At 38.7% G+C, this 26,966-nt stretch overlaps 1 protein-coding gene across 1 annotated transcript; it reads left to right on the top strand.

Annotated features, from left to right (window-relative positions):
- The first annotated feature begins 1,845 nt into the window (after nucleotides 1–1,845).
- LOC137941854 (uncharacterized) lies at nucleotides 1,846–25,979 on the top strand. Its single transcript, XM_068787456.1, has 2 exons — nucleotides 1,846–2,480; nucleotides 25,671–25,979. Exons 1-2 carry the CDS (start codon nucleotides 2,001–2,003, stop codon nucleotides 25,674–25,676), a joined length of 486 nt encoding a protein of 161 aa, XP_068643557.1. The 5' UTR covers nucleotides 1,846–2,000; the 3' UTR covers nucleotides 25,677–25,979.
- The last annotated feature ends 987 nt before the right edge of the window (nucleotides 25,980–26,966 follow it).

Below are 26,966 nucleotides of genomic sequence, written 5' to 3'. Positions count from 1 at the left end.
AATGCCAACTACCTGACATAAAATAAAAACAAACAGAGAAGCCTTCCATTCAGATCAATTTCTTTTATTTTTCTTTCCATCCCGTTTATGTTACTGAATCCATTTTAGCAACGGATGACTTGAACATAAGGTGTTTTAAAATGAAATATGAGAAGGAACTAAGAATCAGAAGTTTACCATGCCAACACACTGTGCTGAACTAAGGCCAATGGTTCATGCACACCAGCATACAAAAAAGCAATGGATCAGGACCAAGATCAGCCCAGTCACCAACTAGAGAATACAGCTTCTCTGCAGCCAGACTGCTAACCAAATGTCTTGTCACTTGTAATTTAAAGTTAAAGGGACACCTGAACTATCAGTGCTGTTAAGGACAGTGGGGGAGGACATGCAGATGCTCCTTGAGCAATGGATTGAGCCATTTTCTAACAATTCACTTCCAACCACTTTGCTATCAACCCCTGATGTACAAACCTGAGGGAGAACAGCTTAACGAGAAGAAGGAAGTATAATTTAGGATTGAACCTATAAATACATAACAGGCTTCCCAGACAAATGATATTTCAAAATTTTTATTTGAGTTTGACAAACCCAAGAAGCAAACTTCTACAAGTATAGAGAATTCCAGGCAGTATATCTCAGGGATAACTTTCACAAACAAGAACAATAAGCATTACTTTCTGCAATATGAGACTCAATATTTCATGTCTCAACACTTTGACCTGGACTTTGACCTGGACTCCTTCCTTTTCTAACCTAAATTAATACTGTAGCAATGTTGATCCTTCATAAAGTGAAAAAGATCAACTTGTTCAGCTAAGAGAACTAAAATAATATGAATGATATACATAAAAGGTTAACTAAAAGGCTTTCTTATGCTATTTTTTCAGTGGCTCAGGGCATTTTGGTAAGTAAGGGAATTCAGCTACCACAAGAACTGAATGGCTGCTACAGAAGTAAAGAATTTTTGGTTCTAAGGCAACCCTCTGTTTTTTCAACAAACTAAGAATCTAAATAGACTAATAAGAACGGGATGCCACCAAATTCAAATGAATGAAGTTGATGAACATAAGACAGCTTACTGAACTTGTGATTTGTCACTACTAGTTGGTAGTTATGCCATCTGGCTCCATCAATACCTCAACCACATTCTAATGCTTGATGAATGATGTATTTTAACCTTTTTTGTGAAAATTCATGTTGGGATTCTATTGACCACATTTAATCTATATTTGTACTCTTGTCAAACATTTTGGTCACTTGACCAGAGTTTTCAAGGTTTTGCGCCACCATCAATTAAAAATGAAAACTTCCAATAGCTCCCTAACTAGCTCTAAGTATAGTTACTTGGGGCACATTATCTCTATCCATGGAAAAGCTTTTGCTCTTGTCTTCATAATAACACTATAAGAACAACATTAGGCCTTCTTATTTTGTCTTTGATGCCTAATGCAATAGTAAAAGTAGTAATTTGCAGGGTATTGTAACCATGGCCGAACCTGTTTTTTTCTTCAAGTTGATTTGTAGGGTATTTTAACCATGGATCCACTTCCTTTGAGTCAAGGAGTTCTTTTAGCTCTTCTCCAACAGCTGTTCTGTGATCCTGGGAATGAAACACCTAGAAAGGTGGAGTGGGTGAGAGATATTGCCTTTGCCATAAAATCCCGTAATCTTACTATTGCTCTTCATATATGCCCCATTTTTGTAGCAGGTATACCAGATCTTGGGCCAACATCTCTCACTTTTGTTTTTTCATTGAGGTTGGTGGGCGAACATGATTCCATTTCTTTGAGGTCGGTAGTGTCCGCCCCATTTAAATAAGAATAACATCTACCAGAAAGAGGCACCGGCCTCGGGCTGTCCGAATGAAGAGTCGTGGGCTCCACTTTCTTGTTCATTTTGTTTTACATTTCGTCGTCTTTATTCTCTATGTTACCAGAGGTTTCCCTTCTTCTCTCCAGTAGACATCCGAATCCATAGCACTACTCTTCTCCTCGAAAATGTTATTTCAACCTAGAATTTCCTCTCTCCTGTTCTACATTGTAGCCCTTCTCTCTCTTTCGTCGGCATCTGAATCGAGGGTTTCCTCTGGAGCGCACGATATCCTCGTTCGGCACGGCCTTCCTAAAGGCCTTTTACCCGATTCAGTCATCTCATACTCCCTCTCCACCGACGGATCCTTCGAGATCGAGCTCCAGAAGCCCTGCTATGTGCACTTCACCGATCTAGTCTACTACGATAAGAAGATCACGGGAAAGCTCGACTACGGTGCAATCACCGAATTGGCGGGAATCCAGGCGAAGAAGCTTTTTGTTTGGGTTCCTGTCACAGCCATCAATATAGATCCTTCCGATAATCAGATCGAGTTTCACGTCGGTTTCTTGTCGGAGAAGCTCCCTGCCCAGCAGTTCCAAGAGATTCCGACCTGTAAGAGCAATGGGTGCGCGGAGCATCTTCCGGGGGAGGGGTTCATTACAGAGGTTAGTTATCACCACCATCTGGTTATCAGAATTAGAAACTATTTTCTTCGTAAAATAGATTTCATCATAGTCTGTCATGACTCGTAACCTTTTATAAATATAAACAACTTTACCAATTATCCAAAACCTATTAGGTACGAAATCTATGACTATTTATACTTGTATGATCATGGCTGAGATAACCCTTAGATCAGATAGTTGAGATAGTTGTTGATCATAATCGAATGGTTAAGATAATGTTTCTCATATTTCGTACCAAATAGTTTTTCGTAGTGGGTCAGCCCTGTACACATTTAAACTAATAACGAAATTGACACTATTAACTTCAAAATTTTGACTAGAGACAAAAGATGGAGGATGGAGTGTTCCACCTGGTTCCACTTCCGTTAAAAGTTGGACTAACCTCCACACATGAGTCTAGCGACTTAGTCAATGGAGGAGTCAAAAACATTTAGGGGTAATTTGATGAAATAAAAATGATTGTTAAAAAAAAAACCATTCTTAAATTTAAGGTTGAATTGGTTTTTTAAATATAAAAAAACAAATAATTTATTAAACATATAATATCTAAGATTATTAATAAGACCAATTATACTTTTTACAATAATTAAACTTTATAAAAATATATTTAAAACACAAAAAACTATCATATGAAATAAATTCAACTCAATAATTTTTTTCTAATTTAAAATTAAAAAATGAAATACGAGTTTCTTATAGTATTGGAAATAATTGTGTTATCCCCAAAATAACTACTATAGGTAAATAATTCCTAGAGAAAATATGTGAAATATAGATTTTTTAAAGCAAAATTTGTCTAAGGGAAAGATCGATTTTCAAAAATATTGTTTACCTTGTCAAACCAAACAAGAATATTAGGTTGATTTCTAGGGTCTTCATATAATCACAAGAGATTTCAAGATAAAGATAGAAGAGAAGAAAGATAGGATAAGAGGAGAGAAGAGAGGAGTTTTTAACTCTTGGGAGTGAGGAGAGAGGAGCTTGTAGGAGATAGAAAAGAGGAGAAATAACGAATTTCAAGAGGAAAATGAGGCTCAAGTGGTTAGAGTTTGATGCCATGCCCTTGGAGCTCTATTTGCAGCTTTTGGAAGGAGATTATGATGACTATAATGCCTTAGGGCTACATCTAAAAAAGGATATTTAAAAACATAAACTAGCTTGTACATTTGCAAGTTCATACCACCTCTTCTTAGAAGTCTTCTTATTTATCCTTCTTGCCATCATGGATGTGGGAGACCCTTTTAACACTAGCCACTTGAAAAAGAAAAAAAAGATAGAGACAAAGGAGGATCTCTAGAGAGTTTTTAGGTCCTAGTGCACTTTTGGGGACTCACTAACTCTAAATATCAAGTGGCATTTAAAACTCAAGACTCTAAATATCAAGTGGCATTTACAACTCAAGAGTACTAAACACAAATATAGTATATAGGCCACTCAAACCTAATTCCAAAACCTATTTGACTACACAAGCTAAATTACAACTTGTTAAGAGACACCCACATGTATAGAAGTGGCATGGCTAGTAAATAAGGAGAGTTTTTATAGAAATGACAAAGAGTTATAATTATGTAAGCTGATGTATGTCCTCTTATGTCTTTTCTTTTTGAAGCATGTAGCCCTGAGAGCATTGTAACCATTGTAAACACCTTCACACAACTATAAATACAACCTCAAGGCATGGAGTAGAGCATTCAAACCTCTTCCTCTTGGCTCAATCCATTCACCTCTCTCTCTTTTCCACTTCCTTCTCTAACTTGTTTTCTTCTCTCTACTCACCCAAGAGCTAGAATTCTTCTCTTCTTTCCTTCCCTTGAGATCTCTTGTGTTTATATCTAGTCCCTAGAAATCCACATGATATGAGAGCGGGCAAAGATCTGAGATGTAAAAAGAGAAGAAAATGGAAAAGAAAGGGAGGAAGAAGAAGAAAAAGAAAAAAAAAGAAAAAAAGAGGAGTTACTCATTTATCTTTAAGTCTTCTTTCCCAATTCACGTTTTTCATTAGATGTTTTACTTTCTTACTATATGTTTCCTATAGAAAATTATATACCATTGGAAATATCTTGAGTCTAGTTTCCAACTCAAAAATAATCATTGAAACCAAATTTTTCTAGAAAGAGAAATCGACTTCTAAAGCAACAAAGGTCAATCAACTGAAAAGTTTCATGTAACAGCAGAAAGCCTCAACTTCCTGAACAATTTGTAGCAAAACTACTAAGGAATTATATTGAGAATTATATCTCAAAAGATAGTTATGTGAGTCTAATTTTTATCCCAATAAATTGTTTCTCAATCTGATCTTTCTATTGAAAGATATTGACATTGGAAAAATCAAATGTAATGTTGATATCCTGTTGCATGCAAAAAATCCGAATCTAAGCCAAATTTTTGGCTTCACTTTTTGAGTTGCTAATGTTGGTTAAGTTTCCTATTTTTTTTCAAAATCTACTCAAGATTTTATCAACTTGAGTATTTTTCCTTTATTAAAAGTTTTCTTTCTTTGATCTCACATTACATTAGTTCCCTTAAGAGAAGTCTTTCCCATTATGAGTTTAGTTTCCTTTTTGGACAAAATCTGAAAATTTTGAATTAGAAAGTCTTAAATTCCTTAAACCTCCCTCATTCCATAAATTATCTTTTGATTTTTCTTTGCAAATTGGTCAAGTTGTGTTAATAAGTAATTGCCTTATTAGATAAGTCTATGTTTAGGAAGTTTACATTATTATGTTACATCTCAAAAGTTTCTTATTAGAGATTTTTTTTTACATTTCCTCAATCATCATGTTTATAGAGGAATTATTTTTTTATCTCCTTCTTGTGTCAAACTTGGTCACCTCACCAAAAGTCATACTTGGTCAAATTTGTTAAGTTAATTCAGTTCTACCATTACAATTTCTTTCTTATTACGATGGTGGTTATTTTTTCTTTCTTCAATCCTCCATTACCCCTTTTACTCGGATACCTTCTCTCCTACCATCCTTTTTTTACTCTTGTTTACCCTTTTAGGCTAACCCCTTTGTGTGTTTCTTTGATTGGTCCTTTCTATATGTGGTTGTTTTTAAGACCATTGAGACTTTTTTATTGGTACCTTTGGGTTTTTATCACCATCTTTTGAGTGACATGCCTTAGCCTCTTTAGTGATTATAATCACTATTTTATTCAAAATCCTTTAAGGATGGTTTCGACTTCTGTTTTACTACCCTTGTTTTACTTTTTGAGAGTCTGTGTCCGATTGAATACTTGTGCTTGGGACACCTTCATGGAGGAGATAATTATTACTACTATTTTTTTGTTTCAAGATGGTATCATTGTCATTACCTGTCCAACTTTAGGGGGTGAATAGAAGAAAAAGTATCAAGGATGAGATTGGAAGTTGAGTATTGCAATGGTTGTGCCTCCTTCCAAATTGAAATATGGATGTTGCTATCATTTGATAAGAAGAAGTATAATCTTCAATGAAGAATTCCACATATTGTGGTAATCAAATTTTATGTGACTAGAATATCCAAGAAAGGGAAAAAACAAGATGAGAACATGATGAAGATTACAAGCAAGATGTGAACAAGAACAAGATAAGTCAAAGAAGACAATTAAAATTTCTTTTTCAAGTTTAATTTTATTGACCAAGATTATTTGCACTTAAAGTTACAAACACCAGCTTGAGGGGGGGGGTTTGTTAAGAGACTCCCACGTGTGTAGAGGTGGCATGGTTGTAAATAAGGAGAACTTTCATAGAGATGGCATAAAATTATAATTATGCAAGCTAATGTATGTCCTCTTATATCTTTCTTCCTTTTGAAGCATGTAGCCCTAAGGGCATAGTAGTCATTGTAAACACCTTCACACAACTATACATTCAACCTCAAGGCATGGGGTAAAACATTCAAACTTCTTCCTCTTGGCTCAAATTCGTCCATACACCTCTCTCTTTTCCATTTTCTTCTCTACCTTGGTTTCTTCTCTCCTCTCTTCCAAGAGGTAGAATTTCTCTCTTCTCTCCTTCCCTTGATATCTCTTGTGTTTATATTAGTCCCTAGAAATCAACACAGCTTAAGGTCACAAAGACCTCTCCACTCTTGCCCACAAAAGTTTATAAGGCAACAAATGGCTTCACCTAGTGAGTACACAACTCACTACACCTTCAACAACCACAATGTCTAACCAAATTATGAGTCATTGGAATTGTTGATACATGGCTTGTCTAATTATAGTAGTAGGGTAAACTTATTTTGCAATAGTTCATGAAACCGGTAGGATGACTCATTTTGATTCATTTGGTTTCATCAGATTCAACTATAGGTTGGACTAGCTCCAATTGGATCACCTTCTTATTTTTTGTATACATTATTTTATTAGATTTAGACTTGAATCAGTCTACAGTTGGTTGATTCTACCTTTTCTATGTAGGTACTTGGTCATCTCTTTGAGTCCTCTCTCTAGTAAATTTTTTCACCATTTCTTCATGTTGAATTTATGGCAAAGAGAAATCTTTCATTGACTTATTGTAATCAAAGTACATGAACCTCTATTTATAATAGAGGAAGGTAGTAGAGTCCAATTACAATTAAACTACCTTTGTCCCAGTTACACCCAAACTCTAACACTTAAAGATAAGTCCTATCAAAATTAAATAACCCAATATAAATAGAAGACTAACATGACTAAAACACCTCTAAACTGAAACTCTTCTATGAGAATTGCTTCCATAATAATTTTAGCTCTGTAAGACTTCTTATTGTGAAAGACTTCTCATGCCACCTCACGTGATCATGTTGGGTCCCATCAACTCATGATCATGGTGGGTTCATATCTTATAGGCTTGGACCCATCTTCCAACACTCTTGAATATTTGGGCCTTCCTCGATCGTGTGGGTTTGGGCCCATTTTCCAACGTTCCCCCCCAAGCTGGAGGTGAGAGAACCTCATGAACTCCCAACTTACTGCAAATGGTGTATCAGATTTTCTCATAAAAATGACAGTCCTCCATATCTTCCAACACTCCCCCTCGCGCTGGTGATCACTTCCATGAGGCCCAACTAGCATAAGATAAGTAAGAGTAAAATTACTTTAAGTTGTATGACATTGCTCCATACTCTACTCATAACCCATGCTGGATGTAGGGCACACTCCTATCATTCTCAGGTAGTGGGTCTATATGCAGTGCTCAGAAGTGTAGTAAAACTCCTCCATTACCGTGTCCCTCCACAGGACAACGACTCTCAAGTTGTAGGAGTAATAAATAAAAATTAAAGAGCGGTAATATATATATATATATATAGTAATAAGCTCCTCCATCACGATGTCCCAACCTGAGCACCGACTCTAAAACGTGATAAGTGGGTAATGCCTGTCATTCATAAGATGATGATAAAAGACCCACGAGTATATATAAAAAAGTTTCAATGGACTTAAAACACCCATATGCATGAACATGACGGACTTAAATTCCCAACCGAAGCAACACCCAAAAGGTTGGCCCAAATGTATGTGAGAGTCAAATAAAAGATGGTAGGAGAAAGGCTGCCAAATAACCAATGGGTAATGGGTAAAGAGGAAAATAGGATGTTGAGGTCACCACTTCTTCAATAATAATGTCTCGTCCAAAGAGATACAATAGCAACGGCTAAAATGGGCTTGGGGCTCATATAACACGAACCAAAATAATAAAAATCCTTGTATAAGGACTCATGAAATAATCTGATGGGAGTATTTGCACCAAATAATATGTTGACCAAGGAATATGTTGTGAATACTCTAAAATAATAATCCAATTAGAGAAATAGAATTGAGTCGAGCCGAGTCAGGTATCACCAATAATTACCACAATTATCATTGCGAGTCAGGATTCTTGGTCTTCAATTTTCTTTGTACTTTCTTGTACTTCTTCTTGTACTTCTCCCCCCTCAAGCTGGGAGGTAATAGCAGTGATCCTAGCTTGAACCAAATAAGCAATGTTGATAAAAATCAGCAACTGAGAAGTTCTTCTTCCATAATAATTTCTCAGTCAAAGAGACGTAATAGCAACAATAGAAATGGGCCAATGCCAAAATAACATGTACCAAATTTACAGTAGTATAGCAGTAGATAACCGGTAAATAATGAAAGTCCTTAAGAGTAATAAGGACAAATGAAATAATTAGGCTTAAATTCGGATTTTTCAATGCAATAGGATACCAACATGACCTTTGATTCTTCCAATAAGAATATATCCTTAAATATAGATCAGATTTATATGAAACTTTCTACTTCTAAAAATAGACTTAAATACCTTTCATTCGAGTATAATTTTTCTTCATAAAATAAAATTCTTTTGAGTTAAATAATATGATAGATTTCGGTCTCTATAATCTAGCTAAACTAAGTACTCTTTCTCCCTTTGCCGCATAACCATTTACTCTTCCAAGATCAATATCTCCATATAAAAAACTCAGATCAAGAATTGGTTGAATAGGTAAGAAAATAGACTTACATATCTTTCTTTGGACAAATAATTCTTTATATAAAGTCTCGTTCTTGGTAGCATAAATTAGCTCAAAAGTTGAAGCTTTCTGGTGTTGTTCAAACCTCTTTTGCAATCTGACCTTTGTTGCTTCAAATATCGATTTCATTTTGTAGATAACTCTGATTGCAAAAAATCATTTTTCCTTGGAAATTAGACCCGAATGTATTTTCATCAATATATAATATACATTATGAAAATCTCTTTATAGAGGTGATAATGCAAAGAAAACAACTGGTATAGGGATTGAGAAGAGAAAAAAAATCGAACCTAAACTGCTAGAGATAATATATCAAAAAATGATCACAGTATCTCTGTGGGTTGACAAAGTCAACTCATAGAACCTGCTCTGATACTATGTTGAATTTATGGAAAAGAAAAATACTCCACTGAATATTGTAATCAGAGTACTTGAACCTCTATTTATAATAGAGGAAGGAAGTAGAATCCAATTACAATAAAATTACCTTTGTCTAAATTACATCAAAACTCTAACACTTAAAGATAAGTCCTAGCATAATTAAATAACCCAACATAAATAGAAGACTAACATGACTAAAACACTTTTAAACTAAGACTCTCTAGTGAGACCTGCTTCCATAATAATTTTGGCTATATAAGACTTCTTATTGTGTAAGAATTCTCATGCCACCTCACATGACCATGGTGGGCCCCACCTGCTCATTATCATGGTGGGTCCATATCTTATGGGCTTGGGCCCATATTCCAACACTCTATAAGAAAATGGTTGAATTAGACTAATCTAGTTGGTCCGATTCAAGTTCAAACTAGTTCAACTAGCCAGGTATTCATGTTTTAAGCCAAAAATCATTTTGGTTATATGAGAAGCGAAAAGGGTTTGGTTCCAATTCAATCGAGTTGAATCTGCTTGTCCGATCTAATTCTGAAAACACTAAACCACACTCTACCTCTTAACAGGTTGATACAATAATTTTCATAAAAGTAATTATACACTCCTAGATGTGATTATCAAAGTGAATAGCAGGTTAGTGTAAATTTCCTTGAGAAATCAAAACAACATGTGTGGTTTCTAAAATTAATAGAGAATTTTAAAAACTAAGATTGAGTAATTTGTGTTGTGCCAAAGAGAAATTAACATGAACTTTAAAGTACCATGAACAACACAAAACAAGCTAATTCATTGTATTTGAAAATAAAAGTTGGAATGTCCTAAGCTGATTGTAGGCATTGTGGGAAAGAATAAGAAATCAGATCCTTGACTTCCAAACTGATTTGAAAATAAAGAACTTCAGAGAAATGACTTTTTGAATGCATAGAGATGTCTCACTTGAATACTTGCTTGGGTAATTTCCCAAATGGGTTAGAATGGGTACATTGGGTATCAATTAAAAGAGCCATTTTTAGACTTTTGATAGATTTTGAGACCAACCATTATCTCACGCAACACATTCTAAACCCCTTTTCATAAAAATTACATATCTATAATACTCAATTTACATCTATTCTATCCACCAATGCATCGACAAGTCTAGTTCGACAAGTAGCAGTGTCTCTCAGGTCAGCCGTGGCGGTCGATCGTGCCTCACCACCCGCGATCTTGACCCCAATGTCATCGAGACTTTTTCGAACTTCAAGTACTCAATTCTGGTGCTTCATCAAATTTAATCAGGATGAGTTTGACAAAGGCTGGAGTGATGTGCTTACTATTTTCCATTCTATCGAGTTAACTAGGATCGACTCAGATTGGACTCGCTAGAGACTCCTAGATGGGTCAATGTGTTGTGGACTCAATAGCACACCGATTCACACAACGAAGGAGGCAACAACCACTCACTCAATAGGATTTATTTCTTATATTACTTTGAGTAGGATTTATTTCTTATATTGTTTTAAGTAGGAGTTATTTCTAACTACTTTTATATGTAGGGGCATTAGGGGGAATTATTGTAACCCTAACCCTATAACTCCATGACGTGATCTATTTAAGGGAAAGGAATGAATGAAATAGGGAAGCTTTGAGATTTTAGAATAACCTAGTGTAAACAGGCTGAGATCACCTCTTGATCCCGAGTTTAGGGTTTACTCCAAAAATCCAACCTATCCTTCACCCTCCACTGCCATCCATCTTCATCCATCTTCATCCAACTTCATGCACCATCATTCCTAGTTGGAAGAGGAGCTTCCTGCCACTTTTTCGAGCCCAAAGAGAGGGCCTTCCCTCCTCCTCAGCGTCAACAACAAGTAGGGGTTCAATCCCTCTTGACGAGCAGCAAAAAGGAAGAGTTTATGGCTCTTCCACATGAAGGACTAGAACAACTCTTGTTGGGGAATCATCACGGAAACAAAGCAAGATCAACCATCAACGTGAGCCATGGCTGCCCCCTAAGCTAGGCCTTCAATCCTAGCACGAGCTGCACCAAATCAGGGTTGGAAACTCTGATTTACATGAGCAAGAACAGGTATTTCTTCCATTATCTCACCACCTGAATTAATTCCATTCTAGCTATAACTTTAGCACTAGAGTGAGTTCATAAAAAGGGAGACTAACCACTGGTGGAAGATTAGCCAAAGAAGGGATCTTTAACCCTCCTTATCGAGTCCAGCAACTCAGTACCAGTGCTGGATTCACAAATCCCATCGTCGTGTTACTCGATCCATGACGGGGCCCGTAACAACTTGGTATAAGAGCCTACCCTCGGTTGCGGGTTTGATTCCCCGCGGAGGTACGCTTGCGGAAAGGAAGGACCACATGGAAGGGGCGACAGGTATTAACTCCTAGTGGGCCGCCGTGGAAGAGTGGACAGTCGTGGATGAGTGGGCAGTCGTGAGTGGGCTGACCCGCGAAGGGGGGGGGTGTAATGTTATGGGCGTTACACCCAACCCAGGGTGTTATGGGACACCCTGGGGGGCAACTGGGTGGTATGGGACACCCTGGGGCCTTGGTGGTCCTGGACTAAGGCTTGAGTACCTATGTCTTCCGCTCCTAACATGCTGGTCTTTTGGGTAGTATTGGCTAGGTGCTTAACACTTGGTATCAGAGTAGGGTAACATGGGGGATACTCTCAGTAATAAAGAAATCCAAATCAGGATACAAAAGATAGAAGATAGCCTTGAAACAGCACAACCAGTGTTGGGGAAGGTTTGTGGTTTGGAAGAAAAGATGAGCCGAGTCATCAACATGCTAACGAAGTTGAGGGCAGAGAGACATCAGAGTCCAATGAGTATCTACGGCTAGAGGTAGAACTCCTTATGCCTATGGATTTAGCTCATGAAATGAATATGGCCTGAGCAATGGAACAACGACAACAATTGTAGCAACGTAAGCCGAGTTGGTCGGGTGAGAGGAACACTTCCTCCACGTGGCAAGGGCGCCGCTATACTTCATCTCAGGGAGCATCTCCAACAACCCCATCCAGACACACTCCGACTACGACTCGGGTAGCCGATCCCTGCCCTAGTAATCCCCTACCGAACTTTATAAAAAAATTAACGAGTGCAGAGATGGCAGAAAGGCTGTCCAAAATTTAATGTTATAACTGCAATGAGCAGTATCGGGTAGGGCACCAATGTAAACGATTGTTTTGGCTCGAGGTGGAAGATTCAAAGGATCCAAAGGATATTATTGAGGAGGAACCACCGGAGATATCCTTGCATGCTATTATTGGGAAGAAATCGCCTAATACAATTCAAGTCCGAGTTCATGTCATCGACCGAGAACTGGTGGGACTAGTCGACTCGGGGAGTACACACAATTTTTTGAGTTTGATAGCCGCACAACATCTCCAGCTCCAGATACACACTCATCCGATAGCCACCATCTCAGTGGCCAATGGCGAGAAAGTCCCTAGCTATGGAATTAGTAAGGCGGTAACTTTTTCCATTGGCTCTAATTCGTTTAATGCTGAATTTTTTGTTATTCCTCTGGCGGGATTTGATATGGTATTAGGCATTAAATGGTTACAAACATTGGGGCCCATTCTATGGGACTTTTCAGCTTTAACCATGAGCTTTGATTTGGCTGGGAGTCGGGTGCTCTTACAAGGTTGTCAGGTGGACAGAGCCCACCACATGCACACTTTGCAGACACAGGAACAACCTGACAGTACTAGTGATGGTCTGGTTGAGGAGTTCTCTGACCTCTTCCAGAAGCCGTCGGGTTTGTCTCCCTTGAGGCACTGTGACCACAGGATCTGTCTGAAACCAAGATCTGAGGTAGTGGTCGTGCAACCGTACCGTTACCCACACCTTCAGAAGGACGAGATAGAGTGTCAGTGCCAGGAGATGTTGAAACATGGTCTTATTCGTCCCAGTCGCTTCCCGTATGTGCTCCTGGATGAGTTACATGGCTCGTGGTTATTCACTAAACTCGATCTCCATTCGGGATAGCATCAGGTCCGGATGCACCCCTCTGATATCGAGAAGAGGGCGTTCCGCATGCACCATGGCCACTTTGATTTCATCGTCATGCCGTTCGGGTTATCCAATGCACCACCACTTTTCAAGCTTTCATGAACGAGGTATTTAGCCCTTATCTTCGAAAATTTATTCTTGTGTTTTTCGATGATATTCTTATATATAGCAAGTCGGTTGAGGAGCACTTGGCACACTTGAGGATTGTTTTCGACTTGTTACGAGCACATCAGCTCTATTTGAAACATTCCAAGTGTTCTTTTGTGGCTTCACATGTGGGGTATCTAGGACACATTATCTCACATGAGGGGGTTACGGTGGATCCCGAGAAGATCCGAGTTATTCATGAGTAGCCACAGCCACAATCTTGCTCTGCATTACGGGGTTTTTTGGGTTTTGCGGGCTACTACGGCAAATTTATTCAGAACTGTGGGCCAGTGGCAGCACCATTGACTAGTCTACTCAAAAATTCCTTTATTTGGAATGAGGAGGCCACCAAGTCATTTGCGGCACTCAAATTTGCCCTCGCATACGCTCCAGTATTACAACTTCCCAACTTTGACGAATTGTTCGTGGTAGAGTGCGACGCTTCAGGCGTGGGCATTGGGGCCGTTTTACAGCAGCTGGGCCATCCTATTGTGTGTTTTAGTAGACAGTTGGCAGTCCGTCATCACAAACTAGCAGCCTATGAGCGCGAATTGATTGGGTTGGTCAAAGAGGTCCAACATTAGAGGCCTTATCTCTGGGGCCGGGCTTTTCTCATATGCACGGATCACTATAGCCTTAAATTCCTACTCGAACAACGTTTGACGACGTCGCCACAACAACACTGGATCAGTAAGTTGTTAGGGTTTGACTTCTTGATGGAATATCGTTTGGGGAGATTAAATAAGGTGGCAGACGCCTTGTCACGGTGTTTTGAGGATCAAAAATCGGTCTATTCGATCAGCCAGCCGAGATTTCTCATCCTGGACTTGGTGAGAGACGAACATGCCACTGACCCAGCACTACAGGAACTGCATCAGAAAATTTCGGAAGGGACAATGAATTCGAAGTGGCCCATCAAGGATTCACTTATTTATTACAAGCAACGGCTTTTCCTTCCACCTGAGTCTGAGTTGATTCCAGCTATTCTCTCGGCCTACCATGACAGTACACACGAGGGGATATAGAAGACCTTGCATAGAATTCGAGCTGATTTTTACTGGCAAACCATGAAACCCTCTATTGCGACTTATGTGGGCGACTGTCAAGTCTACCAGCGCAACAAAGCCGAGCACTTGAGTTCAGTCGGTCTTCTACAGCCTCTGGCCCTTCCTACGCAGGTTTTGGCAGACATTTCGATGGATTTTGTGGAAGGTCTAGCCTTGTCCTCCGGCAAATCCATACTTTTCATGGTGGTTGATAGATTCTCCAAATACAGACATTTTATACCGCTGGCTCATCCGTATACAGTAACATGGGTTGCTCAGACTTTCGTGGAGCAGATAGTCCGCTTACATGGCATTCCAGAATCCATTGTGAGTGACAGAGATGCAGTTTTCACGAGAACCTTTTGGCGGGAACTGTTTCGCTTGAGTGAGACTAAATTGAAGTTCTCCTCCGCCTATCATCCACAGACAAACGGGAAAACAGAGGTGGTGAACTGCACCATCGAGATGTATCTACGGTGCTTGGTGGGGGATCTTCTGCGGCAATGGGTTCAATAGTTTCCGTGGGCCGAATACTGTTACAACACTTCGTTCCACTCTGCCTTGCAATCCACTCCTTTTCGGGTTATATAAGGCCGGGATCCACCTCGCCTTCTCTCGTACAACCCAGGGTCCACCCGCGTGGACGCGATTGATCAGGCACTCATGGACTGGGATCTATCGCTGCAGAATATTTTTTAGAATTTAGGATCACATGAAAGGAACTATAGATCAACAAGAAAGAAGAAGAAGAAGAAGAGAGAATGAGAAGACAAGAAGAAGAACGTGGAAGGAGAGAGTTTGGATTAAGGAAGAAGAGGGTTGCGTCAAAAACAAAAACGATGGCTAGACGAATTTGTGGAAAGAGAGGAGAGTGCTTCAATGCCCTACCTCTTAGCCAATGCCTTTATTTATAGTTTTAGAATGCCCTTAGGGCTACAACTTGATAAAACAAAAGACATAAAAGGAACACATATTTACACTTTTATGCCATCTTTATGGAAAGTACCATATTTTACACATATGCCACTCCTTTGACGTGTGGGCTTCTTGTCTTGAGCTCGTGGGCTTGAGCCCATCTTCCAACTCTCCCCCTCAAGCTGGAGGAGAAAACACATCATAAATACCCAGCTTGCCACATATAAACGATAGGATTTTAGATGTAATGGGTTTAGTGAGAATATCAACTACTTGCTCTTGAGATGACACATGTTTGAGAGGGATTATTCCTACTTGAAACTTCTCCCGTATAAAATAACAATCCACCTCAATATGTTTAGTTCTTTCATGAAAAACTGGATTTGAAGTGATATGAATGACTGCTTGATTATCACAATACAGATTCATGGACCCCTTTTTATAAAAACCTAGTTCGGTAAGAAGGGTACTGATCCATAAAAGTTCACTAACGGTATGGGCCATAGCTCTGTATTCTGCTTCGGCGGTAGATCTTGCAACCACATTTTGCTTCTTACTTTTTCATGTAACCAAGTTTCTCCCAACCAGAGTACAATATCCTAATGTAAATTTTCTATCTTCAAGAGATCAAGCCCAATCTACATCTGAGAAGCCTTCTATGTTGAAGTGCCCATGTTTTTTATATAGCAATCCTCTTCCTGGAGCTCCTTTTAGATAACGTAATATTCTCTCTAAAGTCTGCCAGTGGGTAATTTGTGGTTTGTGCATGAATTGACTAACCACACTTACAACATATGATATGTCTGGCCTAGTTACCGTGAGATAAATCAGTTTTCCCACGAGCCTTTGATATTTTCCAATATCAATATCTTCTTCATTTGTGGGACATAATTTTACATTTGCATTCATAGGTGTGTCGACTGGTCTACAACCCTTCATTCCTGTTTCTTCAAGGAGATCCAAGACATATTTCCTTTGAGACAATATTATCCCATGTTTGGATTGAAGAACTTCTATACCCAAAAAATATTTAAGCATACCAAGGTCTTTAGTCTTGAATTCCTGACATATCATCTGTTTCACCTCTTGTATGCTCAAAGCATCATCACTGGTTAAGATAATATCATCCACGTATACGGCCAATAATATTTTCCTTTGACCATATCTTTATAATATACGGAATGATCAATTGAGCACCGATGAAAACCAAACCGTAGGAGTGTTTGACTAAATTTATCAAACCAAACCCGAAGGGACTACTTAAGCCCATATAAAGGCTTTTTTAACCGGCATATTGACTCCCCCTCAACCATATAACCAGGTGCTTGAACCATATAAATTTCCTCACTGATATCACCATTTAAAAAAGCATTTTTAATATCCAACTGATAGATGGGCCATGAGGAGTTAGCAACAATAGATAAGATGATGCGTACCGAATTCAATTTTGAAATAGGAGAGAAGGTCTCCCCATAATCTAGCCCATAGCACTGTGTATAGCCCTTAGCAACTAGTAGATCTTTAAGACGAGCAACCGTTCCATCCGGATTATGTTTCACCGAAAAAACCCATCGACAACCAACCGGTCATTTACCTTTTGGGAGTGATGTTAAGTACCAGGTTTGGTTTTCGTATAAGGTGTGCATTTCTTCATCCATAGCCACCTTCCATCCTGGATGTCTCTGAGCCTCCTGATATGATTGTGGAATGGAAGCAGAAGAAAGGGACGCAAGAAACTGAAAACACTCAGAAAACAAGCGATGGTGAGACATAAAATTTGAGATAGGATGCGAAGTAGTACATGAGCGACGTTCTTTTCTTAAAGCAATAGGTCGAGTATCAAATTCAGGCCCATACATAGGAGGAGAAGGACTTACCTCGGGTGGATCCGACAACTCCACAAGTGAAGGTACGACCGGTGCATAAAGGGATGGATCCACTTCAAGATTAAACGGCACAAGCAGACAAGGAGTAGTAGAAGGACAAGTCCATCCTGGAGGAGCATCATGGGAGGAGTAGAAGGGAGTGTCCTCAAAGAAAGCCACATCCCTAGAGATAAACATCCTCCGAAGGGTAGGATTGTAACAGACATAACCTTTCTGGGTGCGAGAGTATCCCTAAAAAATGCACTTAATAGACCGAGGATCGATTTTATTTTTATGTGGAGATGTAACATGAACAAAACACGCACATCCAAACACTTTCAAAGGAAGAGAAAAGGGATCTTCACCATTAAATAACACAGAGTAAGGAGTTTTATGATGAAGGACTGATGAAGGTAACCTATTAATGAGAAAGCATGCTGTAAGTATAGCATGAGGCCAATACAAATAGGGTACCTTCATGGAGTAGAGGAGGCCCCGAGCAACTTCAAGAAGATGACGATTCTTCCTTTCAGTAACACTATTTTGTTGAGGAGTATAGGCACATGATGTTTGATGAATAAGCCCATTACTCTCACAAAATGATTTGAAGTCATGAGACATGTATTCCTTAGCATTATCAGATCTAAGGGTTTGAATTTTCTTCCCAAATTGTGTCAAGACCATAACATGAAAATTTTTAAACAAAGGAAGAATTTTGGAACACTATTTAAATAGATATAACCAAGTCACTTGAGTAAAATCATCAACAAAAATGACAAAATATTTAACTTGGGAAATATTTGAGACACATAAAGGGCCCCATACATCAGAATGTATTAGTTCAATCGGAGCAGTGCTTGTAGTTGTAAGACGAGGAGAATATGCACTCCTGAAATGTTTACTTAATTGACAAACCTCACAACTGAAATTAGAAAGTCCTTTTAAAGATGGAACCAAAGAACGAAGTGAAGGGGTAGACGGAGGACCAAGTCGGTTGTGCCAAAGTTGGGCCTCAGATGTAGTGGACGATAATGCAACTAATGGTGGAAGAGTGAAGTAGTAAAAACCCCCCTTTTCATGGCCGCCACCAATCACCCGCTTCGTAGTGAGATCCTAAAAAACTCAAGAAGACAGTGAGACGGTGATAGAGCAATTTAATTGTTTGGTCAATTGGCATACCGAGAGCAAATTTAAAGGAAATTGAGGAACAAACAAAACATCTTGAAGGGGAATAGATGAAGTAAGAGAGGAGGAACCTTTTCCAAGGACCTTGGTTTGGGTACCATCAGCAATAGTAATGAATTTATGAGGATAACAAGGAGATAAGGACTGCTACAAGTGTTTGTTACCTGATAGATGTTCGGAGGCCCCAAAGTCGATGATCCAAGAGGAAGAAGAAGAAGAGGAAGAAAGTATACCTGAGGCAATAGTAGTGGCAGCAGTAGATGATGAGGGAATAGAGGATTCCATGAAAGACTTCATTTTCTGAAATGCTGCATAGTCCTCAGCCATAAGAGTCACATTTTTGGATGATGATTCAGCCTTATCTTCATTTTTCTCAATGTTAACCGAGACTGGGTTAGCTGTGGCCCAATCAGGCTTGCCATGAAGTTTCCAGCATGATGCCACAAGGTGGTTCTGACGGCCACAATAATTGCAAAGTTGAGGCTCAGTACGAAAAGAATTCTAACCCATTCTACCAAGTCTATTTTCAACCCCTCTCATAGTTCAACCCCCTCTCATATTTCTGCCCCGTCCTCATGATGAGAAAGATGTTCTCCGATTGCCAGAGAACATCACCGATGAAGCATCAATAGGAAAAGGAGGGGATGGATCCGGTATCCAAAGTAATATAGCACTAATATCATCGAAGGATGGAAGAACAGAAGAACTTAGAAGCTGAGTTTTGGCCACCTCAAGGTATGGTTTAATATTCGATAAGCAAATGGCTGCTGCCAAAGCTTCTCTTTGTTGTTCTTGAACGACAATATCAGTGGAATATGGCTGAGCTAGTTTCCATTCTTGAAGAAGACCTCGAAACCGTGCCAAAAATTTGTGAATATTATCTCCATGTTTCGTATGTAGCATGTTTTGTAATACATCATATATTTTTTGTAATGAAGCAGTGCTTGAGTAAAGCTTGGCACAGGTGTCCCATATGTTCTTGGTGGTTTCCAAGTGGACCAAATTGTTGGCCACCAGCTCTTCCATGCTATTAATGAGCCAACTTATCTCCATGTTATCATCCTTAACCCACTTGTGGTAGGACGCATCTTCTTCATCAATCAGAGGAGGAAAGTTAACAACGTGGCTCAAGAGTTCACGAGTAATAAGAACCCTCCGAACCGATTGTGACCAGCTCATGTAATTGGAGAGACCTCTAAGTGGAATTGTAGTAATACGGAGTATGTCACTCTTATTACTATTGTATCCAATCTCCATGATGAGGCAAGTAAAATATGGAGCTCAAGGGAAAAGGTCTTCTTCAAAGAACAATTACTCAATGTAATTTGAAGAACCTGTAGACCAAATCAATCACCAACAAAAGAGAACAAAAACCAATTTCTTTCACAAGGGCAAGCACCAAATTATCAACAAATTTGTGCCTTTAGAAAGTGATAATAACATCCAGCCATCACTCAACTTCTCTAGTATTCATAAGAACAAAGAGAAGAAAGTAGATGCAACCGATTAGGCCTTAATCCAAACTCCAACACAAATGAACAATAGACAAAAATTTAGAGAAGATTTAACGACAAACCAAGACACTTGGAAGAGATTTATCTTCAGCTCATGGGAGACTTCAACGTAAAAAAAAATCAATTGTTGAAGTTAAAAAAAACGGAACTACAAAGGGTAAATGACTGCTGGAATTTCATCAAACATATAATGGGCATCCAACAACATAACACAAACCCATGAGCAACCTTAAGTAGGAGAAGATACAGCAACATGTGCTGGAATTCTACCTCAAATGAGATGGATCCGAATTACATAAAGGTAATTGAATTTCACCCATCAATCTTAATAAGATGCAAACAACAAATGATCTTGATCACTCTTGTAATTGATTTACAAGGAGTCAAGATTAGAACATCAATTTAGTCATAAAAATAAATCTTTACAACATATAAAGATTTATCTTGACTTGATGTGACTCAAAATTCAAGAAGTAAAGAAAAAAAGTAAAAAGGAGTATGTAAATAAGAAAAGGACACAAAAAAATCGTAAATAAGAAGAGTATGAACTTATCTCTTGATGACTGAACTCCTTTTACAACTTCTTGAACAAATTTCATAATAACTCCATGAAAAGATCCTAAACTCCTTGCTCTGATACCATGTAGAATTTAGGATCTCATGAAAGGAGCTTTAGATCAACAAGAAAGAAGAAGAAGAAGAAGAGAGAAGGAGAAGACAAGAAGAAGAACGAGGAAGGAGAGAGTTTGGAATAAGGAAGAAGAGGGTTGCGTCAAAAACAAAAATGAGGGTTGGACGAATTTTTAATAAGAGAGGAGAGTGCTTCAATGCCCTACCTCTTAGCCAATGCCTTTATTTATAGTTTTAGAATGCCCTTAGGGCTACAACTTGATAAACAAAAGACATAAAAGGAACACATATTTACACTTCTATGTCATCTTTATGGAAAGTACCATATTTTATACATATGCCACTCCTTTGAAGTGTGGGCTTCTTGTCTTGAGCTCGTGGGCTTGAAGCCATCTTCCAACATATTTCAAAACAGCTACGACACGCCCAAGCTCGAATGAAGGATGTCTACGACAAAGGCCACCGTCAGGTCTCTTTTGAGGTTGGGGAGTATGTGTGGCTACTGCTCCAGCCCTAACGTCAGCAGTTTCTTGCGAGACCTCCACTTCATAAGCTCTCTCCCAGATTTTTTGGGTCGTTTTCCATTCTTCGACGCGTGGGACCAGTTGCCTATTAGCTCAAATTACTGGACACGGCCAAAATTTATGATGTGTTTCATGTCTCTCTTTTGAAGCCACCTTCTGGGGTGCAGCCTACATCCACTCCATTCCTACCACCGGTTGATAATGGTGAGGTTATTCTTAACCTAGCTGCGGTGCTACGAGTGCGGCTGACCAATGACCATTGGGAGATTCTCGTTCAGTGGACGGACACTGACCCCGACGCTGCAACATGGGAACATGTGGACATCTTCAAACAAGTCTACCCAACTTTTGAGCTTGAGGACAAGCTCTTTGTCCATGGGGAGGCAGATGTTGTGGACTCAATAGCACACCGAGTCACACAACGAATGAGGCAACAACAACTCACTCAATATGATTTATTTCTTATATTGTTTTAAGTAGGAGTTATTTCTAATTACGTTTATATGTAGGGACATTATAGGGAATTATTGTAACCCTAACCCTAAAACTCCGTGACGTGATCTATTTAAGGGAAAGGAATGAATGAAAGAGGGAAGCTTTGAGATTTTAGAATAACCTAGTGTAAACAGGTTGAGATCACCTCTTGATCCCGAGATTAGGGTTTACTCCAAAAATTCAACCTATCCTTCACCTTCCATTACCATCCATCTTCATCCAACTTCATCCACCATCATTCCTAGTTGGAAGAGGAGCTTTCTGCCCCTTTTTTGAGCCCAAAGCGAGGGTCTTCTCTCCTCCTCAGCGTCAACAACAAGTAGGGGTTCAATCCCTCTTGACGAGCAGCAAAAGGAAGAGTTTATGGTTCTTCCACCTGAAGGACTAGAGCAACTCCTCTTGTTGGGGAATCATCATGGAAACAGAGCAAGAACAGCCATCAACATGAGCCAAGGCTGCCCCCTAAGCTGGGCCTTCAATCCTAGCATGAGCTGCACCAAATCAGGGTTGAAACCCTGATTTACGTGAGCAAGAAGAGGTATTTCTTCCATTATCTCTCTACCTAAATTAATTCCATTCTAGCCATAACTTTAGCACTAGAGTGAGTTGATAAAAAGGGAGACTGATCACTGGTAGAAGATTAGCCCAAGAAGGGATCTTTAACCCTCCTTACCGAGTCCAGCAACTCAGTATCTGTGCTGGATTCACAAATCCCACTCCGTGTTACTCGATCCATGACCCGGGACCGTAACACAGTGAGGAAGCACCTTCTTCTCAAAAAAAAAAACAATAAAGAGAAGTGGAAAAACAACTGCCGATGCTATTGAGAGCAGCTTCTTCTTCGAAAATAATTTCTCCCCTATTATCATTACTTATGCTTTCTGAATATCAATGGGTAGTGCAAAAGAAACATGGTAGTCTCTCCAACGGAAAAAAAACAGCATTGTCCAAGCCAAATAGAGAGAATTGGTAATGGCTGAGTAATGTCGGGTAGCAGGATAAAACAAGCAACAATATAAAAAACGAAGCATCAATATGAGCAAAGAAAAAAATAATGGGTTTCTAAATTCCTAGAAACCATAACTATGAGTCCTAAAAATAATGCTTTGATACCATATTGATTTTCAGAACTCCATGGATTAGCTCATGGAGAAAAAAAAGACAGCATGTCAGGGAGAAAACAAGAAGAAGAAAGAGGTTATGGACTTGTTGTCCTAACGCTCCCGCTGAAGCTCTATTTATAGATGAGTAAAACTATAATATTATAATTATACCCATAAAACTTAAACTAATTACATAAATGTCATCTTTATGAAATGACTCCACTATGTGGGTCTTTATTTGTTCGTGGGCTTGAGCCCATCTTCTGCCTCTCTTGGATGTGTGGGTCTTCCTTGGTCATATGGGCTTGAGCCCATCTTCTAATACACTTGGACGTGTGGGCCTTCTTTGGTCGTGTGGGCTTGAGCCTATCTTCTAACACAAAGGAAGCAAGAAAGTGGGGACGAGCTTAAGAGAGGAGACTAGGGTTTCTTAAGGCGAAAAAGAGAGCACATGCTTGAGCTCTCCCTCTTAAATTATATTTGTAGACGAAAGAGTTGGAAACCATAATAAATGAAGGGGAAAATGAACTTAAACTTTTACATAAGTACACCCTATGCCACTCCACTCAATTACATAGAATGTCACTCATACTTTTCTACACTCTCCCTCAAGCTTGTCAAAGACATCAAATATTCCCAGCTTGGGACACGTAAATGGAGGATCTAGGAATGACAAGAAATGCAAGAGGATTTGAGGAGATTTGGCAGAAATAAGGTTTTTCTCTTGCAAAAGAGTAATTGGAAAGTTTACATTTAAAAATATTTCTTCAAAACTTAGGTTTTCTAATAAATGCTCAATGAATAATGAGGGGTGAATTTGAGTCTCTATTTATAAGTTTCTTGGTGAAACTATCCATTTTAAATCATTGTACAAAAAGTTGCACAAAAGTATTTCTTGATCATACTTTTTCATTGATCAATCAATCGTCCTCCAACGACTACATTTTGGAGTTCTTATGGCCTTATGATCGATGAAACCATTCAACAAAGTATCTTCTAATTTTCTTATAGCAAAATAGTCAATCATGTTGATATGGGCTAATCGATCATGCTTTATACACTGACCTGGTTGGGTTTTGGTTGATTTATCTTGTCTACATAGGTTAATTTATCATGCTTTATAACTTCTAATTGTGACATTTTATGTGATCAATCATGTCTAAGGAGGTTGATCAAGCATGCTTTGTAAACCTACTTGATAGGATATTGTATGATCCATCATGCCTATAGAGGTTGATCGATCATGCCTACTGATGTTAATCGATTATGCTTCGTATTGAAGGTTTGTTGCTTTTTATATGATCGATCATGCAATTAAGTATATGATTAGTTATGCTATTTTGTAGTGTATTCTATTAAGTTTTAAGCATGATTAAGGCCAAAACTAAATGAATTAATGGTTCAAAAATATTTGAATGAACTTTGAAAACATGGTTTTGAAATTAGTTTGAATGTCCTATGCTTCAAAACATACTCATACCTAAGGTTTTTAATCTTGATAGTTATCGTCTACACAAAGGTAGAGTTCTTGAGATTTTCTACTTGACAAATAGACTCTAAGTCTTTAATTCTTTTTTCTTCTCCTAAGTGCTTCTTTAATATAACATGATTCTTCATTTTGGCTCGAGGTCTTGTGGTGGATTTATCGGCTCTTGCTTATAGACCTTGCAATTGAGTCACTTGAAGAAAATACATCTGAGATACTATGAATTGTAAATTATTAGCTTTCTTAACTTAAAGTTTTGTTTCAAAATTTGGGAGATAAGCCAACCTAGGTCAATATCTTCCACTAATAATCCAATGAAAAGGATGGGAGAAGTTTATCCCCTTTCTCCCCTCTTCTTATTCAACTGGGTTGGGGGTTGGCTCTTCAGGAGATATCATGGGACCCCATTGTACTGATTCTTTCCTCTCTAGTAAGGGAGAGGGATTCTTGTGGAGCATTTATGGGTGGGAAGGCTGCCACTAGGGTGAACATTAACCAATCACTTGTGTAGGTAAGTGATTAGGCAAGGGAGGTTGGGGTTAGGCTGAAGAAGGGAAGGGGGAGGTGTTGAAGGAGCACAACCTCTTCCCAGTGATTTTTTTGAGAAATGTTTTCTCAACCTCTCCTTAGAAAATGTTGGAAGATAAGATCAAGCCCAAACAACCAAGAAAAGCCCACATATGTAAGATTATTATAAGATGGGCCACATGACCAAGGAAGGCCCACAAGATGGACCCAACCCCATAAGAATTAGGACCCACAATGATTACCAAAAGCTGACATCCTTATCACATCAGTTGGAAGATCAAGAAGGACTCACAAAATTATCTATATCTTAGGGTCATAACCAAGAAGAGTTTTAGTTTAAGTTATATTTGTCTTTTATCAATATTGAGTTATTTAATTATGTTAGGACTTATCTTTAAGTGATAGAGTTTGGGTGTAATTGGGACAAGGGTAGTTTTATTGTAATTGGACTCTACTAGCTTCATCTATTATAAATAGAGGTTCATGTACTCTGATTACAACAAGTTGTTGATGTCATTGAAGTATTTCACTTTTTCATAAATTCAACAGAAAATTACTCCATTTTGCATGTAAGGATTTCCAAGGAGGTATCCTTTTTTAAGATAAGTAATCGTACTAATGATACCTGAAAATCCATTTCTAGAAACAATTTCCCAACCTTTCCTAGAAAAGGGTGATAATTTGCCCATAGTTTGTTGGTTTGTATTAGTAGTATTTTATGTTTAGAACCTTTGCTTCGAGCATTTAATCAAATTCAAAATCACATCATAGAGGCTCATTAGCTTTTGGGTCGTATTTTCATAATCTTGTGATTCATGGGGAATGATAAAATTTTGTTTGCAGGTGTGAGATAAGGCTGGTGAATGGAGAATGGCTCTTATGTAGTTTGCACATTTGGAATAAAACAACCCAACCTTTGCAGAAGATAGGTTTTGTGTGATAAATTTGCGTATGGAAAAAGAACTTACTCATCAATCACATTATGTATTTGCTTTTTCAAGTTTGACAATTTATTTACATAGTAACAAGGGTAACAAGGGGATGTATACTGTGTGGGACAACTGAAAATATGGCTCTTGAACAAGCTCCCATACCTGTGAAGTAGAAATCCAAAGGGTTTACTTAAAATAAATTGAGCTAAATCGAGCCTAAGTAGTGTGTTTCGCCCCTAATGTACAAGAAGGGATCGTCCAAATTCCTCTTATAAATAAGATTAATAGGGAGCTTAGGAAAGGCTAATTTTCATCAAAGATGGCAAATAGGAATTTTCATAAACAGTAAAGTGTGTCTCCACGAACAGTAAAGGCATCGAATTCTAATAAAAAATGTGAAATCCAAGTATAGAGTATCAAATGGATCTGGAAAAATTCAAGAACGAGGTTAAACTGTTTTCAGAGTTGCATCATAAGAACTGTCCAAGTTAGATATCTTTAGTAGGGGAGGAAGGGCAAGAAGAGAAAAGAGGGAAGAAAGGCTGCTTCCAAGAGTATAACGACTCGTTGGAGGTCTAAAATGAGACTTCCCTCTTTGTGTTTTCTTCCTCTTCCACGTCTCCTTCATTTTCTCTCCGTTCTCCAACATTTGTTTCCAGAACAATTTTTCTTGGATTCTTTAGCCGACTATCACAATCTTTTTTGTCTCTCTTGATCTCTAAGCCCTCTCTCATTGATAACTGCAGCCTCACATTGCTGATGATGACCATCACCTCTTGAATCAATTGACGGCCTGCCAGGGTTTTGTGGTCATCCTTGTCATTGTCAGCTATCAAGCAAGATGGTGAAAATTGAGAAGCATTTTTACGCTCCTGCTTTATTGAATTTAGCCCTGCAACATATAACTCACTGTGTCTTTCTCCCACTCGACTGACATCACCGTTTTTTCCCGACCCAAAAGCCCTTCCTCTTTCTCCCAACCGACCCAGAAATCGTTGTGACTGTTATCTGCATCTTCATCCTTCCGCAAATGAGCTTGAATCCCTCAGTGTTGAGGAGCTGGTCAGTCGTTGGAACGGTCTCGTAGATGCTTGCACATACGCACTGTATGCCACACTCTCAGTTTCTTTTTTCGTGGAGGAGCTAGAATTCTCTTCCTGTTTCTCAGTTGCAAGCAACTTGGTTCCCAGTTTGTCCAAGATCTTTG

This window comes from Aristolochia californica, unplaced genomic scaffold (assembly GCF_029961685.1).
Source record: "Aristolochia californica isolate CCGP_79_NKW_82.1479 unplaced genomic scaffold, dmAriCali1.0.hap1 SCAF_9, whole genome shotgun sequence".
NCBI classification, from domain to species: domain Eukaryota; kingdom Viridiplantae; phylum Streptophyta; class Magnoliopsida; order Piperales; family Aristolochiaceae; genus Aristolochia; species Aristolochia californica.
The sequence above is the reverse complement of the archived record's forward strand: the minus strand, read 5'-3'. Positions and strand labels throughout refer to the sequence as shown.

Excerpts from the sequence above, each read along its gene's own strand:
- LOC137941854 (XM_068787456.1), top strand. The coding sequence starts at position 2,001 with ATGTTATTTCAACCTAGAATTTCCTCTCTCCTGTTCTACATTGTAGCC.